Raw genomic sequence first — 23971 nt, forward strand, 5'->3', positions numbered from 1 at the left:
CAAGACTGGGACCTTTAATCAATGATAAACAACAAATCCAATTAAGTATTTTGCCCTAGCTTTTGGCCTCTATGACATGTAAAGGATCTGCTGCTCACCTTTATTTTTTTAACCTATTTCCAAGTTTCAGGTAATGTTTCTGACATATTTATTAGAATCTATGGAGACAGAGATGGGGCCTGAGAACCTTTACGTTAAATAGCCCTTAGGTGGTTCTAATGTTGACTAAATTTTGAGAACCACTGAGTAAGAGAATACCGAGTGGCTTTCAGTGCCCATCTGAGATCAGAACCTATTACTCTAATGACAACTATTCCCTGGATTGTGTGATTTTTTTTTCCCAGTAGTGCTCAGCTCCTGGGCAAAGAGAGATCATATGATCCAGGGTGGAGGGCTTGCCAGGCAGATCCTCAAGAAGGACATAGTGGCAAGGAAGTGAAGGTACCAGGAAGAGTGTAGTTCACACACTGGACATGAAGTCCAGGCTGGGTAGGGAAAGAAATGAGGCTAGAGCAAGATAGTAGATGGGGAGAAAAGAGAGAAGTTCACAGAAAGTGTGCAGTGGGTGTAAGAGAGCAGAAGGGTCAGGAGACTGACCGAAAGAGTGAGACATTAAAGTTGTTGAGATTTCACAGGTGGGAGTAATCTCCGGTAATGGCAAAAACAGTCTAGGTTGTGTTTTCATGAGTTACCGAAGTGAAGTAGAGGTCATTGGGGAGAAGATTAGTGAGAATTACTTTCTCATGATTTACACTTTTCACAGGACACTGTACTTGAAGCTTTAAAGCTGATATAAATCTTCTAAAGTAATGAGCCATTGTTCTGATACCTTAGCTAGGTTGTGGCCAAACGCACCGGACCTACATGTGATGAGCAAAAGCCTTTCTGGTCTTTTATGACCATAATTACCCTCAAACGTTTATTGAGCTCATTAGTATGGGTTAGGCCCTCGATAGTAGGTGTTTTCATACAGTATCTCTTTAAATTCCTACCCTCTGTGGTTTGAGATGTTAGTATACCCATTTTACAAAACTCAGCTTTAGCATCAGTAAACAACCTTCTCAAGGTCACAGTGAGTGGTAGGTAGGGCATTTAAATTCATCACATGACTCCAGAACCAATTTGCTTAACCATTATGTACTACATAGAGTGTGTGCTTGGTGGGGATCGAAGAGGATTTATACATCTCACATTCCTTCATGTGATTCAGTTTTGTAAATTATCACACATGCAGAGATGAGTGTGGGCTTAAAAAAGCTTGAGCTGAGAGCTATTTCTTTTCCTTTAAATTGCCACAGTAACCCTCTTTAGGCTCTCAGTGCATATCCATCTTAGGCAGTATTAAAAAAAATGAGTGAATTAAAATAGGACCTTGAATTATCTTTTCGAGATTGTTGTGATGCAACTTTAAAATCTTAAAGTAACAGGACTGGTATAGTACTTTTTAGTCTAAAAATTCGTAGTGCTAAATAAGAGATTAAAAATCTTCATTGTAGTCAAATGAAATAGGATATCCTTGTTAACACTTGCAGGTTATTCTTTTGAACACTTTTCTACTCTCTAAATGCCTTTTTTTTCAGTTTATTATAAGATTGCACAGATGTGTTACAAGATGTGACAGAATGACACTTATTTAGAGGAAGTATCTAGTCAAACTCACCTGTTCACAGTGACGAAAATCCTTGAAAGCTTATTGGAAAAGTATAAACCTTTCCTAGTTTCTAAGAATTGTAATGAAAGTTACATTGCTCTACATTTTTGGAATATTTGTGCAAGCTTCCTGCTTTTGTCCTTGTTCTTGTTAAAGAAAGTATTTTTAGAAGTCATACGGTGTTCATGTTAATAAAATTAAATAATTAAGATAACATTATTTTTAATAGTAATGTGACTAAAATATGGGGTTAGCTGGAGAGTCGCATAAAATCAGCATCATGAGCACATATTTATCCAAAAAACACACTTGGTTTGAAGTTTAGAAAGCAACCTAAAATAAGCATGTGTTCTTTGTTGTATTAATTCATTATTATTTAAATTAATGTTCTTTGTGTTTTCTCTAGGGAAAAGTAGTTTAAAAAAATCACTCAGCTATTTTCCTGGAACAGTATCAAAATTTGTATCTGGCTTAACACATCTGACCTGACAGTCTTCAGAGGAAGCGAACACATGTTCTATGAGTAATCCCCTAGATAAATCTGCAGCCAAACAACGGGGCAGTGAGATCAAATTCCAGTGTTTTTTCTCCACTGAAATAAAATTAAAATTCAAAAATTACATTTACAGGCTTCTACCCCTTATGGTCAGTTACAGTCTGGTGGAGACCATCTGCGGCGGCGGCGGGCGGGGGGCAGGGGAGGAGAAGAAGAAGCTGACAGTGATGGTGGTGATGATGGAGTTGGAGAAGGAGAAAGAGTTGTCGATGTGGTGTTGTTCGTGAGAGTGAGTGTATGGATTGGTCCTACAATACCCATTTTGAAAATTATTTTTCCAGTAGTGGTTACACTCTCTTTGTCAATTCTGCCTTGTAAAAATGAGTAATAGTAGGTGGTATTAGCCTGGTCACAGATTATTATTCTTTCCAGTTACAAAGCTTAGCAGAAAATCTGGAGACTTACTTCCTGACCCTATTACCATCCTTTTTCAAACCCCAATGTTAAATGAGGGCCCCTGACCAAGAAAAATACTTGAGAGCTGTAGACTAATAAGAAGGACCTTTTTTGCCCTTTAACTTAAAGAAAAATAAAGCATTCTGTTTACTTCTTTGACCTTGTGGGGAAAACTGTTCCCTGGGTTGTACCCTCAGCAAGTAGAACAGCATTATCCTTTGAGCCAAAGGAAAAAGAACTAAAACCCAGATCTTCTGTTGGAGATGTCCTAGCCTTTGCTCTACGTCAGCCCATCTCAACCTCCACACTATTTGACTTTTAGGATCCATCACCCTTCACTCTGGGGAGCTGTCGTGTGCATTGTAAGATACTTTAGCAGCATTCCTGACCTCTACCCACTAGATGCCTGTGGCACCCCCCCACCCCAGAATTGTTCCAGTGTCCTCCACCCACATTTGAGAAACCCTGCTCTCAGTATATTAGGTGATTTGTTGATAATATTTTCTAGATTTTAGTGTTACTTTTAAATATTTTGTCCTATTTTAAGTATTTTGGTGTAGAATAGGCTTCGCTTTTAAGAACTGTAAAAATAAACTGGAAGCACATGTTCTAAATTGGGGGTAAAAGTGAGGACAAGATCTTTTTCTGACTTGAGAATTCAACATTGTCACCTTTGGATGCCTAGTACAGTGTTGTTCATTGCACAGGTGGGGACCCTTTAGTGGGTCAGGAAGATATATTTAAGACACTATTGAATCAAGGTGTAAAATACATTTCTTACTTTGGAATAACAGAGAAAAACATTTGAAAACTGCTGGCCTAGTATCCCTTTCCAACTGTAATATTCGAAACATATACTTCATAGCAGTAGGTATTTGGCCAGGCCAGCCTAAGCTATTTATCTAGTCAGGTTACACTTATCAAATAGTCTTGGAAATTTGGAACATTCAAATTTGTGCATTGCAGTAGATTTGAGACTTTCTTTTAACTTTAGTTTCTGGTGCGTATCGTCTTGTTTGCGAGAGGAGGAAGCTCTGAACTCCATCACATATTTTAGAACATTCTTGGCACGTTACTTGTGGACTGTTCATACCCTCCCCCTACACAAGATGCTGAAAAAAGACAGCTCCATTTTAATTGTTTTCTTCATCACCATGCATGCAAAAGTCCTGTTTTTCATCAGTTAGTATTTATTTTGTTAACTTTTGTAGGAACTGTGCTGTATGGAGGAAATGGCAGAAAACATTTTGTGCATTTATTGAGAATCAAACATAAATATGAGCATAAAGATATTTAAGAATTGCTCCTAACACTCTGCTTGTAATCTTTTTGTAAAATTCATTTTAACATGACAACTTTAAGTTAAATAATAGCCTGTGGGGAATACATTAAATGCGACAATCTGCCATTACTAAGTCCTGACTTCAGCTGTTAATAGCAATATTCTTGGCTTTCTGAAATCCATCAACACTTCTAATCACTTAAGAAGCTGCCTTAGTTTCATACTTACTAAAGAAAATACATTTATAGTTTGAGTTACTTCGTTTATTCAGGGCTACTTTTTAAAGATTGAAACACTTCCAGAAAGCTCGTTTTCATCTTTTCAGTAGTAGCAGAACATTTTTGACTAGTTTCATATTTTTAGAAGATCTGTCTTAGGATGGTTGTCTTTTTCTCTAAGGAAAAATGTTAATGATTATTCAAAAGTTTTTTATATTACAATTCATTTATTTTCACAAGGGAGGTTTTTATATCCTTATGTTTTTAATTTAGATAATATCCAATAGAGATATTCAAGGTATTTTCATGGTAGTTTCAGGGGAAATTTGTGGTTATTTTTCTTTTCCTCTGAGTTGTATAACATTCTAAGTTTTATATTTGCAAAAGATCAGTGGCTATGTCACACAAAAACTCACAGGTTTATTTAATGGTGGCTTTTTGTATTATGATGTTATTGAACTGCTATGCCTAGTTCTTGTGTGTGGAGTGAAGGCAAGTGTAGAAGATAGGTGAAGTTTAATGTTGGTTAAAAGCTAAGCTTTATGTGAGAGAGATTTGTTTAAGAAGCCATATTGCTGGTTGACCTGTGAAAGCAGACTAAGTAACAGTACTAGTGTGGATTTGGCAATAAAATTTATCAGCAAAAGATACGAAGTATTGTCATCAGAATCTAGGTACAGAGTTGTTCCTTCCTTAAAGCTAGTTTTGAGACTAGTTTGAGATAACTTTTTCATAGGTTAATGTACAGTTTGCTTATTCAATTAATAAACATTTATTTTGCAACTACTACTTGTAGTAGGCTTTTAAAGCTTTCGTCTGTTCTAGTAAATGATATCAGCACTACACTGTTCTTAAAAATAAAAAATCAGTATAAAATTCTGTTACACCCATCTGTATCCATATTGAGGTTAAAACTCAGAAGTGTCACTTCTAATATAGTTTTCTTTGTTTTAAGTTCTGAACTCTTCCAAAAGGTGATTATAAATAGCTCTTTTGAAAGAGAAAATACTATTATTTTGAAAGAATGTATTCATTTTCCTATTAAAAAGACATCCATTTGAATCCCATCGTTAGGAACGCTAAGCAGTGCAATTGGAGCAGCAGCTAAAACTTCTTAATCAGTATTAACTCCTCCTTCCAGGCGCTCAGTGAAATAACAAATTTTATGATAAAGGGAAGAATGCAGATATTTGATTTTTACAAACAATGTGTTAACTGTTTCCATATTCAGTTGCTGAAGAAATTTCTGGAGCAAATAATGCTGCTACCAAGATATGAAGGTCATTTTACTAATCTTTAATAAGTCTTATAAACTGTTTTTTTTTCGTCATTCTATAGGGGAAAATGAGGCTTTTGGGGAGGGACAACTGAAAAGTCAAATTTCAATAGAACATAAAATTAAACAATGAAATATTCTTTAATGCCTTCAAGAAGGAATGCCTTGCATCGTGTAATAGGGTCAGAAATCTGCATAATCTTTAGTATAGTTTGTTTTTAGAAATCATTTGACTTCTCACAGGGATTTTTGAAGGGGTTTGTGCTATTTGTAACTAAATAGATGAAGCTGATCATGTACATTTATTTTTATAGTTGACATTTATTTTGAACAATTACTATGAATTGATACTCTTTTAAAGACTGGATTTATTATGACATATATATATAATTATTGCTAAGTTATGTTTACTTCTATTTATTTTGATTGGAAAGTTCTTTCAACTCATAAATTATACCAGTAATCATTGATTATTTTAACCTAACCTGGCTTCTCCTGGCTCCTGTGAGTAGACCTACTAAGAACTATGTTATCTGTTTTATCTTGTGTAAGGAATGTATTGGTGGTACAAAATATCTGACGTCATACATATTTTAAAATCTTCACAAAAAATCCTGATTATTTGTAGTGTAACTTAAAGATGTAAAGAATAATTTATCGTCCTTTTAACTTTTTTTTTAAAGGTGATGGATGTGGACATACTGTACTAGGCCCTGAAAGTGGAACCCTGACGTCCATAAACTACCCACAGACCTATCCTAACAGCACTGTTTGCGAATGGGAGATCCGTGTAAAGATGGGAGAGCGAGTGCGCATCAAATTTGGTGACTTTGACATTGAAGATTCTGATTCTTGTCACTTTAATTACTTGAGAATTTATAATGGAATTGGAGTTAGCAGAACCGAAATAGGTAGGAAATTTTCAATACATCATTGCCCCAAGTTTTAAAACTGAAGCAGTGTTTGATACTTAACATTGAATAACTATGCTGTATAGGATATGTAGGAAATTATTGAAATGTGTGGAAATCTCAAAGTTGAATCTTCTTTTGGGAAGAGAAGATTCTTATCTGTTTATTCACTTTTCTAATAAGCCTGTGTTGGTACATTTGCAACAAGATGCCACTCTACTGCTTCTGAGGAGGAGGAAGTTAATTATCTTTTTTTGTTCATTTTGTTTTTCTTTGATCATTTTACTTGCAGTTAAAGAATGTAAGTATAATTCATGCTTAGGAGTCAGTATATCATGGTAATTAAGAGTATGGGTTTTGGATCCAAACTTCCTGATATTAAATACTTCTGCTATTAGCTTGCTGTGTGACCTCGGGCAAGTTACCTTATCTCTGTTTCCTCACTTGTAAAATAGGGCATGAACTAGTACATGTAAAGTGCTTAGAACTGTACCTGACATATAATATATGCTTAGTAAATATTAGCTGCTGTTGTCTTTATTCTTAGCTAAGAACAGCTGGTTCTCAATTATGGCTGCATATTAGAGTCATTTGGGAAGACTTTTAAATAATACTATATACCTGTCCCCATTCTAGAGCAGTTCAATCAGAATTTATTCGGTGGGATCCACACCTCAGTATTTTTAAAGCTACCCAGGAGAATATACTTTGAGGTCAAGTTGAGAATCTTTGGCTTAGAGATCAGCACCTTTCTCTGAAGCAGGAAACATAGCAAAATTTGTAAGGCTGTCTTGGTGAAATAACATTATAACATAAAGAACTCTAAAATTCTCTGTGAGTTTATTTGGAAAGACTTATTGATACAGGTGTGTAAAATGTCTTTCAGAACTATAATTGGAGCCCACTATCTTGTTCTTTAAGCATCATGTTCATCTTCTGGCCTCCTCTCTGTCTCTAGTCAAACCCTTCATCTCTTCTCCACGTTTTGGCCTCTTATCTATGAGAGGAACAATTCCTGGCCTGCTTACCTGGCTGCTGATTGATAACCTCTGTTGTCTCCCAATCAGCTCTTGATTAACCTGGGTGCTTGATTGCCACAAATATATGGTCTCGGATAAGCTTTTAGAAACTCGAATCGCTTGAGGATTTAGAAAACACTATTACTATAATACTGATAGAAGACAGTTGCATATTAAGTGCCTCCTGAGGAGATGCAGTAGGGAGTAAATGGTACCACCTCAGCAGTCTTGAAACAATAATAAAAAAAGTGAACCACAATCTGATCATGCCTCTAGCAGTTTACATGAAATAAAGGAGCTAGAGAAACACACTTTATCAACCATAAAGACTCCTTTTTAAAAAAATGCCACGTATATGTAAAGGAGAGGAGGTCGAGGGAACTGTCGTTCATTTAGAGATACATCTTCCAAAAGTAGTGTGTGGACCTTGTGACCTTGTTTAGGTCTTGATTCAAACTAACTAACTGAGAGAGGACATTTTTGAGAAAAGCAGAATCTCAAATTCTGTGGTAATGTTATATTTTGTGTATTCAATATCTGATTTGTGAGAGACACTTTGAAGTTCAAACAAAACGTCTCTGATTTGTTTTTAAATATTTCAGAGAAAAAATGGTAAGAAGAGGGCAGGTGAAACCAGAATGGCACACGGGTGAAGCTGAGCCATGGGCACATGGGAGTACATCTCTCTACTTTGATGTAGTTTTGAAAATTTCCATATTGAAAGTGCTTTTTGTTAAAAAGGAAAACCATAGGATTATGTATTTGGACAATAAGTAGTGTCATGTTGCTAGGCAAGAAGAGTGGCATGGGAAAAATATTGAGCACAGGTTTTAAATCACTCACTGGGTTCTCATCATAGCTCCAGGACTTACTTGCTGAGAATTCTTTCTACAAGTCATCAGCCCAGACTTCAAAGTCATCATCAGTACTGTAGGAAGAGTAAATGAAATAATATTTTGCAGTGCTTGGGGTGTAGTAGGTGTCCACTACTCAGCTCTCCCTTATTTCCATTGGTTTTGTTTTTCCTTATTCTCTCTTCATACAGGTGAATGGAAAGCTGTAGAAAGGTCAAGGGGACTGAGAGATGATGGTTCCTGTTGAGCTTTAGTTCTGCTCCTCCCCCTACCATCACCACCTACCGTATATCCACTGGTCCTCCATTTGGGGAGCAGTTTGTGGTTAGTGGTAGAAAAGTAACTTTCCTGACATCGCAGAGAAATAAAGGTCATTCAGGAATAACTGTTCTGGTTAAAGTAGATATGCCAGGAATTACAGAATAGAAAACAAATACATGTGGGTATCAAGATTCCAGTGATTATGGTAAAGAATCCTCTTTTTCGGGCTTCCCTCTTGGCTCAGTGTTTGAGAGTCCGCCTGCCGATGCAGGGGACACGGGTTCGTGCCCTGGTCTGGGAAGATCCCACATGCCGCGGAGCGGCTGGGCTCGTGAGCCATGGCCACTGAGCTTGCGTGTCCGGGAGCCTGTGTTCCACAACGGGAGAGGCCACAGCAGTGAGAGAGGCCCACGTACCGCCAAAAAAAAAAAAAAAAAAAGGAATCCTCTTTTTTCTATATTGTCTTTTTTCAGGGTCCCTTCTGAACAGAAGCAGGTTCAAATGAGCTGCATTTTCCTATAAAAAAAGTTTCTTGTTTTGGTATAAAGCTTAGATTTTGGTTTTTTCTCTATAGGTGTTAATTTTAGGGACTTTTCTCCCCTGAGAGATGTTATTATGGAATAATCAAGAAAAGAAAATGAAAGGAAGAATCGTTTCTCAAGGAATCACTTTTTAAATCATAAATTCATTAGAATGTGTTTTAACTGATAAAGCACTTTTGGACAGTTATTTTCTATTTTTTTGGATTGATCAATAATGTGTAATATTATTTACATATATGAGTTATTATGATTTTATACAACAACTTTCTAAATAGCTAGACTGTCCAGAAATCTTTGTGAAATTAGTGTAGTTGTACTCATTTCACTGACAAACAGGATGTGTTTAATGATAGAGTTAAGATTGGCTCTCTAGGTCTGTCCCTTTTTAGGCAGATTGTATTGGAATGAGAAAGTTCCATTGTGCCTTGAATTTTACTTTTCCATTTTGATTATTCTTTAATCCCCGGTGTCTGAGACATAGTTGGTTGCTCTGTAAAGATGAAAATTAAAGTAAAATCATTCATTATTAATCTTAACTTTTTCTGTACATATATAAATATATATCTCCAAACTATTTTGCAACTTGTTTTTTTCTCTTTTAATACTTAGACATCTTTTCATATTGGTCCATAGACATCTACTAGCATCATTTCCCTGATGGATATTGTTGATAACTAGTCCAAAAATGAAATTTAAAACCATATTAAAAAGAAAAATCTTTGCTTATGTGTAACCTTTTCCCACTCTATTGTATGTATTTTCTTCCTAGATTTTGCTTAAAATTTCCATTTTAAATGAACTTTTTGGGGAATAAGGGATATTGTGGATGGATCTCTAAAAGAGGAGCTAAATATTTTAAAACCTAATAGCTATTAAAGGAAAATGCGTTCTGTAGAAGAAATGTAAATGTGTCCGTGTGTTCAAAGTTATATTTAAAGATGTACATTCTGTCTTACACCTTCATCAAAGTACCTTTTAAAGTTGTATCTTAAATCTTCAGGTGACATTTACAAAGAGGGAAACTGAGGTCCTCAGGGCTTCATCTGGTAAATGATTCCGTGTCTCTTGTGTTTTCAGAAAAGTTTCTCTTTCTGTATTGTTTGTCTCCTTTCTCTCTAATATGCTTAGGTCTTCCTAGTTTAAGAGAAAAAATAAATTTTTTTTCTCTTTACCACCAAACCTCTTGAAAAAGCTATAGTGATGATAATATTAGGTATTTAATGATGATAATGATTGCTAATATTTTTTGAATTCCTATTCTGTAGAGGCTCAGGCTAATCGTGAAAATAACTACCATGCATGCAGTGCTTGCTATGTGCCAGGTACTATTCAAATTACTTTTATCAATTAACTTATTTAGTCCTCACAAGAACCCTTGAGATAGATACTTTTATCACCCCCATTTATTACTGATGAGAGAACTGAGGCACAGAGAGGTTGAATAACTTCCCCAAGGTCACATAGCTAGCAAATTGCTAAGTGGGATTCAAACCTAAGCAGTCTGGCTCCAGAATTGGTGTGTTTTACTGTAAGCCCTTGACACACTTGATACCATTGAATCCTACAAGAATCCTGTACATTATTCCCATAAAACAGATAAATAGAAGATCAGAGAAGGTAAGCAACTCGCCCAAAGTCATATAAGCAGAATTGGGACTTGAACTAAGGTGTGGCTAATAGCAAAGTCCATAATCTCAACCACTAGACTATAGAGTAATAGATACCAGCTATTACTCCTTAATCTTTTACTACATGGTCTCCTTACTGCAAACTGTTGAAAATAGCAACTTTTTAATAAACATTAACTTTTTCCTTTTAGCTATTTATTTTGGCATACTTTTTTTTTTTTTTTGACCACGTGACAGCTTGCGGGATCTCAGTTCCCCGACCAGGGATTGAACCCGGGCTATGACAGTTAAAACCCCAGAATCCTGACCACTAGGTCACCAGGGAACTGCCTATTTTGACATAATTTTAGACTTAATAGAGAAGTTGCAAAAATGGGATAATTTCCATAAACATTTCACCCAGATTTTCCAAATGTTACCATTTTATCACATTTGCCATATCCCTTTCCCCCACAAGCATACAGTCTTTTTCTAAGCTGAGAGTACTTTCAAGCATGATGTTCCTTTACCCCTGTATATTGTGTTTATTTCCTAAAAACTAGGACATTCTCTTTACATGACCACAAAACAGTTATCACAATTAAGGAAATTAACATTGATGTAGGACTGAGCTACAGGAGCTGCTGAAATTTCTCCAGTTGTACAAATAATGTCCTTTATAGCAAAAGAAATTCTCAGATTATGTATTGCATTCAGTTGTCACATCTTCTTAGTCTCCATTACTTTGGAGATGAAAGGAGAAAGGAGTGGACAGTTCCTTGGTCACTCCTTGTGTTTTGTTACGTTGACATTTTTGAAATAGATAGGCCAGTTATTTTGTAGGATATTTCTTAATTTGGATTGTCTGATGTTTCTTCATGATTAGATTCAGGTTACAGACTTTAGCAGGAATGCCACAGATGTGTTCTCAGTACTTCCAATCAGGAGGCTCACAATTTTGATTTGTCTCATTACTGGTGATGTTAACTTTGATCTATTGACTAAGGTGATATCTCCCAGATTTCTACACTGTAGCTATGTTTCCCTTCACAATCAATATGCATATCGTGGGGAGACTCTTTGAAATGATGTAAATACTCCATTAATGATTCTTTTCTGAATCAGTTGTTATGATAATTGACAACGGTGGTTTTCTTATGTCATCATTCCTTTTATGTTGATTAGGTTTTTCTTCCCTACTGAAAAAATGAGCTTTTCCTTCTCTCCTATTTATTTGTTTGTACCAGTGTGGACTCATGGATTCTTGTGTTAGTCCGTTGTTTATCATCCTTTACTATCATTTGTTTTGATTCTCATATTGTCCCAAATTTCCATTGAGAGCCTCTTCAAACTAGCTCCTGTCTCCTTTTGTGATGTCCTCATCATTTTTTAAGTACTTCCTTCTGGTCTGGCACAGGATTTTCTAGATTTGTCTTGTACTTGTCCTGTCTCAACCCTGAAATCATCCATTTCTTCAAGGAATCCTGTTTCTTTTTAGTGGAAAATAGTATTAGAAATCAATATCTAGTCTGTAACTTCAGGCCAGTTGGCTGCCATGCCCTATTAGCAGATAGATTTAGTAGATAAATATATGTATATATGTACTTATGTATATACAGGTACGCACATTATATCTTTTTATATTTATCTACCTATATTGATTAAAAAGCATGAGTTCATATTGATACCTTTAATCCTAATCCAGTTTCTCCAGGTTCATTCTGTTCCTTCCCTTTTCATACTGGTAATCACTTCTCTGACAGTGAGGTATCTAGCTCCTGTTGTGTACAGTATATGTACTTAGTTCACTTATTTGTTTAGTGCTATAATACACAGAAAATAGTTTCAGAATTACTAATCCATGCTTCTAAATCAAAGAAGCCTGCTACCTAGAATCCATACTTGCTTAGTCTTAACCTGAGGACCTTTAATCTAAATACTGTGTTCAGTACTGCCTGGGCTAGATTTCCCCCACCACCTCCTGCCCTCCAGTGTGGTTATGTTATTATCCATTTGTAGTACAGTTTGGTTCATTGACTTCTGTTCATATTCCATTGTAGGCTTTTTCTCTAGTTAGTTTTCTTTTTATTTTGTTGAGAATGTGAAACATTTACATGGTTCTCAAAGTTAGAACTGTACAAAAAGATAGATGAGTGACAGTCCTTCCTACTTCACTCCATATTTTCTGTCCTTTCCACCTCATCTCCACCCACCCCCTGTAGCTAACCAGTTGTATTAGTCTTTGTTTTATCTTTTCTACTTCCTTTTTTATACAAATGATATATTTAGATTTTATTTCCCCTTATAAAAAAAACCCTAATATACTATTGATATTCTGTCCTACTTTGTTTTTTCTCCCACTTAACAATGTATCCTGGAAATCATTCCACATCAGTTCATAAAGATAGTCCTTATTCTTTTTACAGCCGCAGAGAGCTCCATATTGTGAATGTACTGTGGTTCAACCACTCTTTTATATCTGGATATATAGATTGCTTCTGGTATTCTGTGGTTACAAACACTGCTGCAATAGATAACTTAATGCATATGTGTTTTTGTATTCTTGGAGGTGTACCTTCAGAATAAGTTTCTGAAGTGTAGTTATTGGTTCAAAAGGTAAGTGTATACATAGATTTGTTAGCTATTGCCAAACTCCCCTCTACAAGGATTGTGCCAATTTACATTTCCACCAGCAGTGCATAAAAATGCCTGCTTTTCCACAGCCTTGCCAACAGAGTGTGTTGTCATGCTTGGTAAGTTTTGCCCACTAATAGGTGAGAAATGATATCCCAGTACAGTTGTAATTTGCATTTCTCTTACTATGAGGAAGGTTGGACCTTTTATTTATTTTTTAAAATTTTTACTGAAGTATAGTTGAATTACAATGTTGTGTTTAATTTCTGCTCTACAGCAGCGTGACTCAGTTATACATATATATTCTTTTTCATGTTATTTGCCATTATGGTTTATCAGAGGATATTGAATATAGTTGCCTGTGCTGTACAATAGGACCTTGTTGTTTATCCATCCTGAACCTTTTATTTATATGTTGAAGGTCCATTTTTAAAAAAAAAAAACATTATTTGCCCACTCTTTCAGGTTTTTTGGTCTTTGTTTCTCTTAGGTATTAGGAATTCTTTTATCTTTTAGTGATATTAGCCTCTGTGTGATATATGATGCAAACACTTTCTCCTAGTTTGTCAGTTGTCTTTTGACTTTATGAAGGTTATTTATAGTGGGGGTTTTTGCCATGTAAAATTTTTTAAATGTAGTAAATTCATCAGTCTTTTGCATCTGGATTCTGAGTCATATTTGGAAAGCCTCTCCCTATATCCCTGTTAAATGTAAATTTACCCATGTTTTCTTTTGGTACATTTATGTGGTTTCTTTTTTTGTATTTAGATCCCTGGTCCACTTGGAGTTATTCTCTTTTACGGTATGAAGTGTAGATCTAATTGTATTTTTTCCAGATGACTAACCCCTTGTCCTAGCATCAGGCATTTAAAAGTCTGCCTTTGCCCCAGTGGTTTGAAATACTACCTTTATCATATACTCAAATTCTGTATGTACTTGGGATCTGTTTCTGGACTTTCTGTTGTGTTCCACTTGTCTATTTAGTCATATACCAAAACCTCAGAGTTTTAATTATAGAGGCTTTATAGCGTGTCTTAATGTCTCATCTGGGTAGTCTCCCATTATAGATATTCACTTCTGGCATATTCCTGGCTATTCTTGCCTGTTAATTTATCTGTCAACTGTCCAACTTCATAAAAATGGTTGTTGGTATTTTTTAAATTGGGATTATATTGTTTGTAAATTGTCTTTATGATGGTTGAGTCATCCTGTTTAAGAATAAGCTGCTTTTTTTCCATTGTTCAAATCTAATTTTGTTGTCTTTCAGGAGTGTTTAAAACTTTTTCTCATGTAGGTTTTACATATTTTTTGCTAAAATTATTCCTAAATATTTTATCTTCTTTGTTGCTGTTGTAAGTTGAGGTGTTTTTGTTTTGTTTTATTTTGCCACTATGTCCTCGAGTTTCTAATTACATGAAGACTGTTGATTTCTATATGTTGACTTTATATCCTGCCACTTTACTGAGGTTTTTTTTTATTTTATTGTTTCAGTTAGTTTTATCACTCACTTTCTAGGGATTTCTGGGTACACAATCACATCTGCAAATAGAGTTTTACTACTTCTTTTCCAATTCTTATGCCTATGATTGATTTATCTTATCTAATTACATTGGCTAATACCACCAATCAATACCATGTTAAACAGTAGTGGAGATGGTGGGCATCTTTTACTTGTTCCTGGTCTTAGTGGAAATGTTAAGTGTCTTAGTCAGCTTAGACTGCCATAACAAAATACCACAGACCAGGTGGCTTCAACAAGAGAAATTTATTCTCGGTATCTGGAGGCTAGAGGTCCCAGAGGAGAGAGAGAGAAAGAGCCTTATTCTCTCATGTCTCTTCTTATAAGGACACTAGTCTTATCAGATTAGGACCCTACTCTTAAGACCTCATTTAACCTTAACTACCTCCATAAAGGCCTTGTCTCTAAACACAGTCACACTAGGGGTTGAGACTTCAATGTATGAATTTGGAGAAATACATTCAGTTTATAACAGGAAATATCCCTTGATTTCTGTTTTCTTGAGTGTTTTTCATTAGGAAAGAGTGTTGAATTTTATTGGAAAGCTTTTTTTAGCCTTTATGAAGATGATTATATAATTTTCTCCTTAGAATCTTTTAGTATATGTGTTATATTAATGGATTCATTAATATTGAGCCAACTTTGTATTCCTGAAATAAATATCACTTGATTATGATGTGTCATTCTTTTAATATGGTATTGGATTCTGTTTCCTAATATTCTGTTTAGTATTTTTACATAAATATTGATAAGTGATAATTAATGCACAGTTTATTTTGCATTGTCTTTATCAGGTTTACGTATTGATGTTACATATTAAATAAAAAGTTTTCCTCCTTTTCACTTATCTGGAAAAATTTAGAGAGCATTTTAACAAGCTAGTTTTTGAAGATTTCACTCTGTGAAACCATCTGGACCTGGTGCTTTTTTGGTAGGGTAGGTCCTTAATAGCTTTTTTAGAGGAGAATGATCTGTTTCAATATTCTGTCTCTAAGGAGTTCAGTTTCAGTAAACTATTTGCCAGGCAAGTTACCAGTTTCACCTAGGTCTTCAAATTTATTTGTAGCAGTGTCTACAAAATAGATTCTTATGATTTTTTTCCTAATAGTTATTTCAGTGTTTTTTCACTGGATATTTCCCCCCATCATTTCTTGTTTTGTATATTTGTGCTTTTGCTCTTTTTTTTTACCACTTTGTTAGCTAGTGGTTTGTGTATTTTGTTGATATTTTTCAAAAAATAGATTTTGATCTATTAATTATAGTTAGATCTGTTCTTTTTCTGTTTTCTGCCTTACTAATCTCTGTTTCTAGTTCCATTATTATTTCATTTTCTTCTGTTATTTTCCTCATTATGCTTGCTTTTGGCTTATTTTTGTTATTTCTTCCTAGCTTTTAACCAGGAATTTAATTTATATTCTTTCATTTTTATTGATAAAATTATCTAAAGCTGTGGATTTTACTTTGGTCACATATTTAAGACTGATATACCACAGATTGATTTATAGTATTATTATTTTTTAGGAATTCTTTAATTGTGTTTTGTATTTCCCTTTTAACCACTAATAATTTTACTTGTTTATTATTGGATAAATAATAGATAAATAGATTTATTTCAGTTGGAGGTACCCTTTGTTACTGTTAATAATTTTTAGTTTTATTGCATTGTAGTTGGAAAACATTGTAATATTTCTACTTTATGGAACTTGCTTATATTTTATGTATAACCTAAGATATAATCTTTTTTGTGAATGTCCCATGTATGCTTGAGAGGAAGGTTTATTCTGTAATTAAGATGTAAAGTTTAATACATATCCAAAATATGTCTTATTATGCTGTTTAGGTTTTCTATATCCTTATTTTTATCCACTTGATCTCTTATTAGTGTATTTTTTTTCTTTTTTTCTTTCTGTATTTCTTTGGGTTCTTTTATAAAGATGATTGCAGTGTTATTGCATAGCTATTCATAATTATAATGCCTTCATTTTAAATCCTGTCTTCTAGCATTAAAAAGTTTCTCCTTTGTCATATTTAGTTCTTTTTAGTTTGCATTCTTCTGTGTCTGTGTGTCTGACATTAGTATCACATACACACTGTCCTCCTTATCTCTTATTATATTCATTTGCTTGGTATACCTGTCTTTGCTCATTCCTTTATTTTTAGCCTTGCTGAATCATTTTGTTTTGGGTGCGTTTCTTTTTTTTTTTTTTTTTTTTTTGCGGTACGCGGGCCTCTCACTGCCGTGGCCTCTCCCGTTGTGGAGCAGGGGCTCTGGATGCGCGGGCCCAGCGGCCACGGCTCACAGGCCCAGCCGCTCCGTGGCACGTGGGATCCTCCCGGACCGGGACACGAACCCACGTACCCCGCATCGGCAAGTGGACTCTCAACCACTGCGCCACCAGGGAAGCCCATGTGTTTCTTATGTATAACATATTTGGGGATCTCATTTTGTGAACTAAATTGAAAAAAATTTTTTAAATAACTGAGTTAAGCCCATTTGCATCTGTTTGTAAAACTGAAAGCTTTTTTGTCTTAACTCTATCATATTATTTTAAGTTATAATCGTGTGTATTATATTTGCTATGTTTATTTCTTTACGTTATTTTCTTCTATATTTAAACTTCTTTTGGAGTTTAATAAGCTTTGTAGTTTAAGTGTTAACCTTCCAATTCTACTTTCTTAAATACCTCTAATCCCCTCTTGTCTTCATCTTTTACTATCTGATTTGTCTATTTTTAATGGTGTCTTTTAATTCCTACCAATTGCCTGTAACTCCTATCTATTATTCATATAACATTCAATGAACTATTCTACTTTCCTCTTTTCCTGTCTCTTTCCCCATTTTTACTCTGACAGAACATAAATTCATAACATATAGCCTATATCATATAATATCTTATTCTTCAACCCATCTCTACCTTTTCTCAATCAGTGTTTAAACATGTTAAATGTTCACTGCCAGTCTTTTTGCTTTAAGTTCTCTCAGTTATATCTTGAATAGATGAAGTTCATCTTTGAATAGATTGATTCCTTAAGAAAGGCTTATGGGTACAGAGTATCTTACATGTTTAAAACTGCTTAATTTAAAATTTTTTCTTAACCTTGAGAGTCAGCTTGATTTGATATATAAGTTCTTGGTTCATGTGTTCATTCTTTGAGTTTAAAAAAAAGTCCTCTTCCATTATTGCCTGGCTTTTTATATTGTTTTTTGAGAGGTTTGATACTAGTTGAATTCTCTTGCCTTTATAAGGTATTTGATCTTTGTATCAAGGCTGTAAAGTTTCCTTATTTATCTTTAAAGTCAAATAGTTTTACAAGGATATGTATTGAAATTTATCACTGTGAGTTAGTGTTCATTGTATCTAATGAGCTCTTTCAGTATGTAGAGTCTAGAAAGTTTTCTTAGATTATAGTTTTAATATTCTCTTCCATTGTCTTGCGTATCTTTTTTAGATGCTTAATTGTAAGAAAACTGGACCTTGTTTGCCATTTCAACCACATTCATTTCAACCACGTTCTCACTGATCCTTTTTACTTTTTAAAATTTCCTTTTCATTGTATTTGTTTTCTCCTTCAACATTCATTATCATGTTTTCATTAGAATCTATTATTTCTTGTGCACCTTGTAATATGGTCTTCATTTCTGACATAATTTTGTCACTTATTTCTTTTCTGAGATCAGTCAGCTCTTACTTTTTTTTCTAACTTTTGTCCATTTCTGTTCTTAGTTTTTGAGTTTCTGTTTCGAGGTGTTTTGTCATATCCCCAGTTGCTTGTTTGAGGACATTTAATTAAGTTTAGTGTTGTGTTCCAGTTTCCTTCTGTTTTACCATAGTTTGGGGGGATGAGAGGGTTTCCATAAAACTGAATTGTTGAGATTCTCATTTTTTGTTTTCTTTTTATACTATGTTTTTTAAGTAGATAAAGACTGCCTTAGTATTTCTGTGGACAGTGCTGGTGGTTTGCAATGGTTTACTAGCTCTGTAGTTTATGGTAGGTTCATGATAGCCCTCTTCTGCTAGTGCAGTAAATTTTTCTTTTTCTCTTTTTTTTCCTGAAGAGAAGAGGCTATAGAAGGGGAGGAGTTATGTATCCTTCTTTTTTTTTTTTTTTTAAATCTTGCAGGATCCTAAATTTCCTCCTCTTGTTTTTCCCCCTGCCCCCCACCTTTACCATACAGTTTCCATTTCTGTTACTTTTAACCTACTTCTCCCACCAAAGTATTTCCTTTCCAAAATTGCCCTATTCAGGATTTCTTTGCTCTTAAGTTCCTTCTCTGAAGTCAGTGCTCTTACCTACCAGTGGACTTTTTTTTTTTTTCAGTATTTTCTGGCTGTGCATAGGATATCTTAATTGTCTTTGTCTCCCCCAATGGGTCTTTCATTAACCTTTACCACTTTATTTTTAGACTCCATGGAATCTATTAATATGCTTTAGGGACCTGTGACCCTAGAAAAATAAATAAATTTTGTTCTTGAAGTTTCTTACTGTTTCTTTTAAAGTTGTCTTTGTAAAAAAAAAAATAATAATTATTTTATGTCAAATTAAAGTGTGAAGTATTATTTCACTTGAAGGAAGTGTTATTACAATATGATCATCATTGTTAACAGTTTACATTTAGAGTAGTTTTCCTTGGGCAGGAATTAAAGAAGTGATATCTAATCTTAATGATTATAAGTATTTTGCCTGGTAGATGTGAGAGCCACAGAATTTCATGTGAAATAAAATCCTGGCCTGTGAAAGCATGAACTCGGGAAGGCTAAGGGCATCTCATATCTGTTTATCATGAAAATACATTGATTACTATGAATTTTTTTCATTAGAAGGCTTGATGGTTACTTAAATTTAACGTGGACTTGTCCCTAATGCAGAAGCATCCTATGAGGTTGCTTGTTGCGTTGGAAAGTATAGAAGCCATATACATTTTGAAAGACCTTAGTGAATCTTTGTACCCTGGAATGGTCAATTTGGTTTGTGGCCTAGAACAGAAAAGAAATGCTAAAGCTTTGTCTCTATAAATGATGTCATTACTTCAAAATGTTTCCTCTAATGTTTTGAGGCAGGTTAATGAGGAATTGACAGCTGTCCCATTTCTCATCAGCATTCAACTGGATGAAAGTAATCTACACGATGCTGACCCTATCCAAGAATTCCTATTTGTGAGCCCTTATAGGAAATATTAAAAAGTCTTTGACATCTCCCAAGTGGTGAAAAGTTTACTTTTCCAGAAAATCTTTGAAAGAAATTTCTTGGTATGCTGTATATGTCTCACCTGTGATGTTTGGCAACACATCTGGTTTTGCTGAAGTCTGTACACTGTTATGACTCATTGCTTTTTACATTAGGGTACTTGGTATGAGAAAACTCTGCCAGCTGTCCTGAAAGAAGCTGTCAACTTAATAAGAGCCAGGGCCTTGAGTCATTACCTTTTCTAGAATTTTTATGAAGAAACAGAAGCAGAGTATGGAGCTTTCTTCTATCCAGACGTTTGCTGGTTTTCCAGAGGAAAAGTGTTAGAGTTCTCAATTAAAGTAGAAGTTTCACAAGAGAGAAGGAAAGCCTACTAAATTTGATGGGGAAGATTGGTATTGCTTTGTGGATATTTTGGTTCTTGTGATCGCAATAAAATTTTCTATCAAGACCCTTTGGTCACCGTCATGGATAGTAATAAAAACTTAGATGCTCTTTTGTCCATGACACCATTATGAAAGAGGATATTAGAGGAGGCAATTATTCTTAGAGTCAAAGAAATGCAAAATTTTTAAAGCTAAGTATATTGCCTCCCTGACTTTTAGATTAGTGAAAAACATTTAAGTTTTAATATTTTGGTATGGGTGTGATAAAATTGGTCCTTTTTTAATATTGAGGCTGTATTCATTGGTATAACTCACTTGGGTAGCTGTATGGAAGTATATATTAAAAATCACTCCTAAGGAAATATTTCAAAAGATAGAAGAAGATGTGTTAGGAAGATGTTTGTTGCAACATTATTCACTATGTAGAAAAATTGGAAGCAAACTAAATTTCTAACAGTAAGGAAACTTACTTAAAGTTAAGGGATATCCACCATATAGCCACTTCTTGGCTGTCACTGTTTGCTATGAACATTCTGTTACCTGTCTTGGTGAACATGAGTGCACATTTCTATATCAAGAAGAAGAATTGCTGGGTCCCTGGGCTTGCCTCTGGTCAGCTTTGTTAGATACTGCCAAATGCATCTGTGGTAGTGCCACTCCATGCCCACCACCAGTGTATGAGAGTACCAGTTATTCTCTGTTTTTTCTTTTTTCACCCTTCTAGTTTGTGTGTACTGATATCACATTGTAGCTTTGCCTTGAATTTACCTGATGGCTAATGGTATTGTTCTCTTTTCATTTATTTATTAGCTATTGAATATCTTCTTTTGTGAAGAATCTTGAAGTTTTTTATACATTATTTTCTATCAGATGATTATTTTCTTATTTGTAGGGGTTCTTTTATATATTCTGGTTATGGATTCTTTTTAGATATATTTATTACAAGTATTCTCCCTTTATATAGCCTTCCTTTTTACTCCTTTATTGGTATCTTTTGCTAAGCAGACATTAACTTAATTTTAATGTTCACAGTAATTTTTTTTTTATGGTTAGTACTTTTTGTATTTTCTTCTTAAATCTTTGCCCACTTGCAGGTCATGAAGATGTTCTCAAGGTTTTCTTCTAATGCTTTATTGTGTTCCCTCCTGTACATTTATATCCTCAATCCATCCAGAATTGATCTTTGTGTAGGATGTGTGAAGTAGGAGTAAAAGTGTCAAGGTACATTTTTCCACATGGACCGTATTCATTTTAAAACATGCAAATACTGGATCTGTCATTTATTCATGAAAAAAATAACACTGAAGTAGCCACCTTCCCTGAAATCAAGATGCACAATGACTTTATGGTGTTGTAGAAAAACGTACTCTTAAAGTAGTCACCACTATCTTTTAGAAGGAGAGGCAAATTCATTCTTAGAGATATTACTGAATTCCTTTTAAACACAGTAAATATTTGTTACTTGTCCTTTTAAATATATACCCAATAGTTGAATTGTTTAAAGGGAAATTAGATCTGTACCCTTCTATCGTTTTCCTCTGCAGGTGAATTTTTGTTGAAGCAGCCAAAGCTAATACTAAATCCAGCCAAAAACAACTTATTGTTAGTCACAGCATAAGAGGAATCATTATGAGAAGACATCCTAGTCATTCAAAACGAGAACACAAAATCATTTGAAGTCGGGCAGCTAAATTTTACAACTCAAACTCGCTCTGGCCCACCAAGCACAAGGCAGTGATCCTTGAAGCCCGACTTCTTAAAGAAACTGTACTGATGGATGTTATTTAATGATAGAATCTTCTCTAAACATTTTCTGGGGACTGCAGTGGCTTCTGTACTTTAGAGGCTTCAGCTGTGCACTTGCCCTGTCCCACTGCACTAAGTTTTCTGAGGGCAGCACTGTGCCTATCTGGTTTCATCACTGAATCCCTAGCACATACCTAGCTCAGTGCCTGGATATTCAGTAAATTAGTTCCTTTGGGAATTCTAAGTTTTGTTTTTGAGATTAGAGGTGCTTCTGTACATGGGCCCTAAAAAGCTGTCCCCAAGTCTGTTTGTAAATTGAGTGATGTTCTCTAAGCAAGTTCCATTTCTATTAGAGGTGGACAGTTGATGGTGCTTTTGCTTTCTCAAATAATTCCCCATTCTTCACCTTATCTTTCTAAGTTGCAAGTTCCTAAAAGGAGCATTGTTCCATGGCACACCTCTCAATAGGTTAAATGATCTTCCACTTAGTTGAGAACATAAATCAGGTTTCTTAAGCTTTATGACAATATTAACCCCACCTCTAGTCAATCTGAAATCAGATGGATCTCTCCTCTCTTTTGAATACAGAGTATTTTATTTACCATCTTCCAGAGCTTAATTTGTTGCTGTTCATCATCTACCTGAAGTGTAGTTGGTATGGGTATTAGAAGAGGCATGATATCCTTAAGATCTCTAAGCTCTATTCAGGTGGATACGTATATACTGCCAACAGAGGCCAGACAGGTAAAATAAATGAGTGAAATGGACTAGGTTATAATAACGGCATTGCCACAATGATAAGTGATAACTGAGCTTCAGGACTGGGGACATTAGGGAATGGTGGATGCTATGGCAAACTGGAGTGTGACTTTTCCCTTTCAAAAGGGACATCCATTACTTAGGTACAACCACTTGGAAAACTAGCCCAGGTTTCCTTCTTTTTTTTTCTTGTGTTGTTTCAAGAGAAGCCAGAAACTCAGAATTTATGTGGAGTTTCCAGATTTTTTAAATCTTGGCAAGTACTTCAAACATTTTTGAAATAGTTTAGGCTCAAAACTATACAGGCCAAAAGGGCAAGTAAAGTACATCTGTCTGCTAATTGAGGGCCTAAGCCATATATACACTCCAATTTGCATACTATAGTACTTATCTCAGATTTGATCATCCAAAAGCAAGGTATTCTTACTATACACCAAAGTAAATTTCACATTGTATTAGTTTTCTGTTTTATAACATTACCACAAATTGAGCAGCTTAAAACGTCAAAATTTCTGGAGTGATGTGGCCAGGAACCAAGAAATGCCAGCATCTTCTAGAAGCTGGAAGGAGCAAGAAAGTGGATTCTCCCCTAGAGCCTCCAGAAGAAATCAGCTCTGCTGATACCTTGATTTTAGCCCTGCAGATGAAGCAGATCCTGAAAGAAGAGCAATAGAAGAAACATTGGTTTGCTGTTGGTTCCATGACCCAGTGGAAGAGGAACACATGCAGTCAAAACCCCAGAGAAAAGTATGAGAGAGCATCTAAACGTTCCCAGAAGGGTGGAGAATGACTAAGAAAAGCACCAACAGATGTAACAAGATAAGGAAATGGAAGAGCTCATGGATCAATGACCAGGGATGGCTTTGGGTCAGACACTCCTTCCCCACTGATATATGGAATTCACGTAGTTCTAACATATATGCCATCCTTGGGAAGACGAGAGGGTGAGTGGAAATTTGGATCTGAACTACATTAAACATGAAATGACTTAGAAAATACTAAATTGATCAAGTCTCTGTATAACTGACTCATTTGTGTGTTCTACTATCAGGGACATGGGTGTTGAAAACTCAGAAAAGGCTGTAGACAAAGTTTACATGTATTTTATGACTGATTTTTTTGCCAAAAAATATTCTGAACAGACTAAATTCTTAGATATATTGTAAA

General features: G+C 35.0%; 1 protein-coding gene across 1 annotated transcript in view; it reads left to right on the top strand.

Annotated features, from left to right (window-relative positions):
- Nucleotides 1-23971, top strand: part of DCBLD2 (discoidin, CUB and LCCL domain containing 2) — an 87393-nt gene that overhangs the window by 12096 nt on the left and 51326 nt on the right. Inside the window, exon 2 of the mRNA XM_065876285.1 lies at nucleotides 6063-6290. Within this exon, the coding sequence (XP_065732357.1) occupies nucleotides 6063-6290 (228 nt within the window). The remainder of the gene's footprint in view (nucleotides 1-6062; nucleotides 6291-23971) is intronic.

This window comes from Phocoena phocoena, chromosome 4, assembly GCF_963924675.1.
Source record: "Phocoena phocoena chromosome 4, mPhoPho1.1, whole genome shotgun sequence".
In the NCBI taxonomy this organism is placed as follows: Eukaryota; Metazoa; Chordata; class Mammalia; order Artiodactyla; family Phocoenidae; genus Phocoena; species Phocoena phocoena.